The following is a 7,217-nucleotide window of genomic DNA, read 5'->3' as shown; positions in this document are numbered from 1 at the left end:
AGGTGCAGGTGTATCCCAACTGCAGGCTCGGCTCTTCTGGAGAGGGAAGGCCGTCGAGCCCAGCCCCTACTCACCCTGTGGATTGGGAATTGGAGAGGAGGTAGAAGGAGACGGTGAGGGACACTGGGCAAAAGGCCCAGTAAGAAGAACCAGGGGGGTCTTACCTTCCGCGACCTTGAGTCCTGCGTCAGCTGTGGGAGGAGCCCTCTAGGGAACGAGGGCTGAAGAGGGCCAGGTGTGGAGAGGGACACTGAATCGCGGGACGACCGGAATGGAGGCAACGATTGCAAAAGCCCTTTGCAAAATGACTCCTCTTACATATGGACTTGGTGGACTGTTCTGTGCATATTGTACTAATTGGGTGACTGTGCTTATGTACGGGGAAAGTCTTGCTGAGCTGTATTCAAAAACTGTTTTTCACTGTGCCTAGTACACGTGACAATAAAAAAAACATCGAAACCAACTGCCCTTCCATTGGCTCCATTTAGACATCAGGCTGCCTCGACAAGGCCAGCAGCATAATCAAGGACCAATCTCACCCCAAACACTCACTCTTCTCCCCTCTCCCATCAGGCAAGAGGTACAGAAGTGTGAAAATACATACCTCCAGATTCAGGGATAGTTTCTTCCCAGCTGTTACAGGCAACTGAACCATCCTATCAACAACTAAAGAGCAGTCCTGAGCTCCTAACTGGAGATCCGCTGGAGACTATCTTTACTAGACTTCAATTTGCACTAAACATTATTCCCTTTATCATGAATTTGTGCACCGTGGATGGCTTGATTGTAATCATGAGTAGTAGTCTTTCCGCAACAAAAGCTTTTCATTGTACCTCGGTACACGTGACAATAAACTAAACACAATAAGCACATGGCAAGGAAACAGAAGCAGTATCTTAGCACTTTAACACGTCAGAATCAAACTTAAGTTCAATTGGAAATAATCTTGGGGAAATTTTCCCAAAGAGGAACAGATTTATTTAGCTTATATTTCTTTTTCTGTCATTAACATACATGAAAAGTAACAGGAAACTGCCACCAAGTCTGCATTGCCATTCTATATAACGCCTAATCTATGCTGGTCTCTAATCTTCTTCTGATCCTGTGTCCCCACAGCCCTCAATTCCTCAAGCCGGATATTTAAAAAAATTATCCAACTCCCTTTTAAATCCATCGCATGATCTCTTCTCCACACCCTAGGGCAGGGGCCTCCAAACTTCAGCATGAGGGCCACATTTTTCCAGGCCGTAGAAAAAAGTAAAGAAATGTCAGTTTTATAAATTTAATGAGGTTTATATGGCAACAAATAAATAATATTCAATTTTTAAAAAGAGCTTGAAATATTGGAATATATATATACCGTAGGTACACAATTATTTATAAAACAGAAAAAAATACAGTGGGCATGCAGACAGTATAGAAATATATATAATGGCGGTGACCACATGTGTGTCACCATCGCAGCGACTCACAGATGGGCACTCTGTAAGAAATCATTAAAATTTAAAATTATTAAGTCAGCAGCTGCATACAAGCCCTCAACTTGATAGCCTACCTAACGCGTAAGTTTGGAAACTGCCGAGATCGGCCCTGTAGACCGGAGAACCGGGGAGGAGGGAGCCGCTGGCGACGATGGACACGATGAGTGGGCCAGTAGGAGAGGGGTAACTCCTCCAGCGCCTGCAAGGTCGGCTGCAGAAGGAGTTTCCCCCGGGACACAGAAGCGGTTGGTCGGGCGAGGAGAGGGACGTCGATCGATGGGCCGAGCCAGTCGAGGGCGACGCAGGAGGCCCTGCAGCAGCCTGGGGCTCATCTGGATCAGGGAGCCGCTCCAGTACATCCACGCGCAGACCAGACTTTGGCCTTTTGTAAACGGTGCCAAAATATGGTGGTGACTTATGATCTGCGCTAAAAACAATTCACTGTGCAGTGCACATGTGACAATAAACAACCATTCATATAGGCCGCTAAAAAAAAGGTTTCCACGCTGCCACAGAACCCGCAGCACGGAACGTGCTTGCTGCAGGCTGGATAAAATCTCGTGGCGGGCCACAGTTTGGAGACCGCTGCCCTAGGGTATAGAATTCCAGAGATTCTGCACCCTCTGCACTTTTCTAAGCACCTCTATTTGAAATAATCAACCTCTTATATTGTAACAATTAGTTTAGTTTATTGTCAAGGTACAGTGAAAAGCTTTTGTTGCGAGCTAACCAGTCAGCGGTAATACAATACATGATTGCAATCGAGCTATCCATGTTGTACATGATAAAGGGAATAATGTGAATAACATTTAGTACAAGATAAAGTCTAATCAAATGAGAAAGATTCCTACATTTCAACTATGTTCCCCATTTCCCATGGATGTAATAATAGATTGAACATTTTCTGGAACACACTACTGTACAAAATTGAAACCTACCTGTTCCTTAGTAACTTTTCCAACTGCAAAGTACATAGATTCTGGACTGGAAAAGTAAAGCCCTGAGACTGCAGCTGCCGGAGTCATGGCCAAGGATTCTGTCATTGCAATTCCTAGGCAGAAAATAAGGAGAAATCCTTTCACTTGTGTCCAGAAGGAGAAAATCCAGAAAAAGTAAATCTTCAACTGGATAGAACATTAAAATAACATGCAGACCTTTTTAGATAATTCACTTGATAAAAATTTAGTTAAGGTATGAACATTGAATTCTCCAATTATAGATACCAGCTAACAACCCCCCCGACCCCTCCCCTTACTCCTCGCCCCCTCCTCTGGACTAGCATCCATTTCTTCCCTCCCCCTTCCCACATTTCATTCTCTGGCTTCACAATTCGCATCTCTTCAATCCATCTGCTTTATATCTTCTGGCTTTGTTCCAACCATAAAAAAACACCTCACTTGTGTCCACCTGCCACTCTTTATCCTGCCTCTCCTCTCTTACTGCTTCCAGTTGCTCTTGCACGCAACAATTCTTAAACCGATGTAAGGGTCCACCTTGTCGATGGAAGGGTCTTACCTGTGCTCTCCTCGACTTTAGCTAGTTTCCACATTGTTATCTTTTCAGTGTGATCCGGCTGGGTTGGGTACCCTGGAGCTGGGCGGATTCCCACATATTTTATTCTGTGCAGATCGGTAACAGTCAGGTTTTCTTCAGGGGAATAGCCCCAAAATTCCTTACGGACTCTTTCATGCATTTCTTCAGCAAAGGCCTTTGAATTAAGAAAAGAACGTTTCTGAATTATTTTGCAACTGGCCCATATCCCTATAAACCGTATTCCTATAAACCTCGAGTTAAAAAAAACCAAAGTGCTAGAGTAACTCAGCAGGTCAGGCAGCATCTCTGGAGAACATGAATAGGTGATGTTTTGGGTCGGGGTCCTTGTTCAGATTGATTGAATGTAGAGGGGGGTAAAAGCTAGAAGAAAGATGGGGATGGGATAAAGCCTTGTGAGTGATAGATGGATACAGGAGAGGGGGGTTGATTTGCAAATGGGTGGACAAAGCCCAGAAATGAAAAGGAGACAAGAGGTATGAATTGCCAGAAGAAACATCATCTATCCATGTTATTCAAAGATGCTGCCTGACCTGCTGTGGGATTCCAGCATCTGCAGTGTCTTCCTCCAAACCTTTCCTATCCAGTGGTAGGATGAGGAGAAGCTGAAGTTCAATGTTCAACACACCGTGGCAAGGCAAATCTGACTTCAGGAAGATACTACCAACACTTTTCTCCCCATTTAATGGTGTTCTCTAGTAATGGTGCTCCTATTACTGGCACCTACATTCACAGGCCCAGTAATTTTAGTTATTACAATGACCAAAGCTGTTGTTTCGATGTAGAAACAAGGAACACCAGATGCTGGTTTACAAAAAAAGAGACAAAATGCTACAGTAACTCAATGGGTCAGGCAGTATCTGTGGGGAACATAGATAGGTGACGTTTTGGGTCGGGGCCCTTCTTTAGACTGGTTGTAGAGGTGGGGTGGAGGAAAGAAAGCTGGGAGAGAGAGGAAGCACAAAGCATGTCAGGTAATAGGTGAACACAAGCGAGGGTGAATTTAGACAGGTGAGGTGGTTGGACAAAAGGCTAGAGAGTAAAACAGAAGGGTGAGGGGAAAGAATTGAAGAGTTGGGAATTATGAAGCCAGAGGAAGGAATTATAGGGAGGGGTGAAATAAGTGAGAGATTTTTTGCAATGTTGGGAATGCTACTTCATAACCTGGTCAGGTGGCACAGTGGTAGAGTTGCTGCCTTACAACGCCAGAGACCCGGGTTTGATCCTGACTACTGGTGCTTGTCTGTACGGAGTTTGTACGTTCTCCTCGTGACCTGCGTGTGTTTTCTCTGAGAAGCTCTGGTTTTCTCCCACACTCCAAAGTACAGGTTTGGTTAAATTGTAAAATGTCCCTAGTGTGTGTAGAATAGTGTTAGTATGCGGGGATATCTGGTCGGCGAGGACTTGGTGGGCCAAAGGGCCTGTTTCTACGCTGTATCTTTACATTAAATTAAACCTCCAAGATAAAAAAAACAAGGAAGTTGGCTTCACCTTAATTTTACAGTTCTTAGTAAAGAGGTAAGAAAGTCTCTGCTTGACCTACCCTGCTAGGAAAAACAGATGCGGTACAGGTAAATTTGCAAAACAAAAATCTGCCTGCATCCTAATAGTTAACCTGTAATTATGCAGAGAAACAGTCAGGATGCAGATAAAACAGTGCAGTCATTCAGCATACTGCCCCATCATGCCCTGAATCCAGCCCAAACCATTAGAATTAAACTCCACTCTCAAGTATTTGTTGATTGGTTCACAACATTAATTTGTAAAGCTCTGCAAGCATAACTCATGTCCACTTTTGAACTTCTTTCAAGAGACAAAATGCAAAAAAAGGCTCAGTTGTTCATCATCAAATACTTTCAAATCAAAATTATAAAATGAAAGAAAAAACTAACAGGACATTTGAAGCAACAGCAATCCTGGTAATTAGTGATTTGCTCTGAAACATATGAGCCACTACTAACACTAATACATAGATACATAGACAATAAGTGCAGGAGTAGGCCATTCGGCCCTTCAAGCTTCTAAGAAAGCTCATGGCATGTTGGCCTTCATAACGAGAGGATTTGAGTGTAGGAGTAAGGAGGTCCTTCTGCAGTTGTATAGGGGCCTGGTGAGATCACATCTGGAGTATTGTGTGCAGTTTGTGCAATTTGAGGAAGGACATCCATGCTATTGAGGCAGTGCAGCGTAGGTTCACGAGGATGGCGGGACTGCCAAATGAGGAAAGATTGGAAAAGACTGGGCTTGTATTCACTGGAATTTAGAAGGATGACAGGATCTCTTATAGAATAGAAACATATAAAATTATAAAAGGACTGAACAAGCTAGATGCAGGAAAAAATGTTTCCAATGTTGGGGGAGTCCAGAACCAGGGGCCACAGTCTAAGAATAAAGGGGAGGCCATTTACAACTGAGGTGAGAAAAAACTTTTTCACCCAGAGTTGTGAATTTGTGGAAATCTCTGCCACAGAAGGCAGTGGAGACCAATTCACTGGATGAATTTAAAAGAGGGTTAGATAGAGCTCTAGGGGCTAGTGGAATCAAGGGATATGGGGAGAAGATAGGCACGGGGTTACTGATTGTGGATGATCAGCTATGATCACAATGAATGACGGTGCACGCTCGAAGGGCCAAATGGCCTCCTCATGCACCTATTTTCTGTTTCTATGAGCCAGCACTGCCATTCAATGTGATCATGGCTGATCATCCACAATCACTGCCCTTCTCTCCATATCCCTTGATTACGCTAGCCTTAATTGCTCTATCTAACTCTCTTTTGAATGCATCCAGTGAATCAGCCGCCACTGCCTTCTGTGGCAGAGAATTCCATAAATTCACAACTCTGTGTGAAAAAGTTGTTCCTCGTCTCAGTTCTCAATGGTCTACCCCTTATTCTTAAACTGTGGCCCCTGGTTCTGGACTCCCCCAACATCGGGAACATGTTTCCTGCTTCTAGCCTGTCCAATCCCTTAATAGTTTTATATGTTTCTATAAGATCCTCTCTCATCTTTCTAAATTCCAGTGAAGACAAGCCCAGTCGCTCCATTCTTTCATCATAGAAAATAGGTGCAGGAGGAGGCCATTTGGCCTTTCGAGCCAGCACCGCCATTCATTGTGATCATGGCTGATCATCTACAATCAGTAACCTGTGCCTGCCTTCTCCCCATATCCCTTGATTCCACTAGACATATGACAGAATGTTTCACCAATGTAAGTACAATTAACATTCATTTATCCTGCATCTATCTGTACATTGGACAGCTCGATTTTAATCGTGTATAGTCGTTCTGCTGACTGGATATCACGGAACAAAAAGCTTGTCACTGTACCTCAGTACACGTGACAATAAACTAAACTTCTGGAGGAAGTTTTGGTTCAACAACATGGCACAATAAATACATTGCTGCTAACTTTAATAGACACCAAACTACGCAGGTCTTCCATGTCACCAGATTATTTTCTGTGCCCTTGGATTTATGTTTGCAGTTAATATTAATGCCCATTCATGATTATGAATAGGACTTATTAAGATGAAGGACATATTATGATTTGGGACATACTCGGGTTTTAAGGCTCCAGAAGGGATTTAATTTTTTGTAATGGCTTGCTGCCTGGGTTCGATCCTCACTACGGGTGCTGTCTGTATAGAGTTGCACATTCTCCCTAAAACCGCGTGGGTTTTCTATGGATGCTCCGGTTTTCTCCAAAGACATACAGGGTTGTAGGTTAACTGGCTTTGGCAAAATTGTAAATTGTCCCTAATGTGTAGAAAAGTGCTAGTGTACTATCGTGGGTCGGTGCAGACTCGGTGGGCCAAAGGGCCTGTTTCCGTGCTGTATCTCTAAAATATCTCAAAAGTAAAGAATCTCCCCCGCATTCAATCATGGCTGATCTATTTTTCCCCCTCAAACCCATTCTCCTGCCTTCACTCCGTAGCCTTTGATGCCCTTCCTCATCAAGAACCTATAAATCTCCGCTTTAACGCGAGGTAATTAATTTGGCCTGCGTAATGCAAATAGTGTTCCCTAATTCAACCATTATATCCAATTTGCAGTATTGAAACATGCGTTACAATAGAATTACCTGTACCAACTATCAGATACCATTTGAAAATCTGATTCATTAAGTTCATTAAGGTTCTTAAGTGAATGGTCACGATGAGTTAATATTATAGTTACTCAATTT

General features: G+C 43.4%; 1 protein-coding gene across 3 annotated transcripts in view; it reads right to left on the bottom strand.

The window, feature by feature from the left end:
• The window catches only part of mtr (5-methyltetrahydrofolate-homocysteine methyltransferase), an 82,163-nt gene that overhangs the window by 12,312 nt on the left and 62,634 nt on the right, over positions 1-7,217 (bottom strand). For all 3 annotated transcript variants that reach the window (XR_013547633.1, XM_078405082.1, XM_078405081.1), the window contains exons 31-32: positions 2,997-3,189; positions 2,420-2,532 (exon numbers count right to left, since the gene is read on the bottom strand). Coding sequence is in view for 2 of the 3 variants with exons in the window: in XM_078405082.1 (XP_078261208.1) it covers positions 2,420-2,532; positions 2,997-3,189 (306 nt within the window). In the remaining variant the exon portion in view is untranslated. The remainder of the gene's footprint in view (positions 1-2,419; positions 2,533-2,996; positions 3,190-7,217) is intronic.

The sequence above is a fragment of the Rhinoraja longicauda genome, chromosome 9 (genome assembly GCF_053455715.1).
Source record: "Rhinoraja longicauda isolate Sanriku21f chromosome 9, sRhiLon1.1, whole genome shotgun sequence".
NCBI lineage: Eukaryota > Metazoa > Chordata > Chondrichthyes > Rajiformes > Arhynchobatidae > Rhinoraja > Rhinoraja longicauda.
Note: the sequence above shows the minus strand (reverse complement) of the source record. Positions and strands in the feature narration are given on the sequence as shown.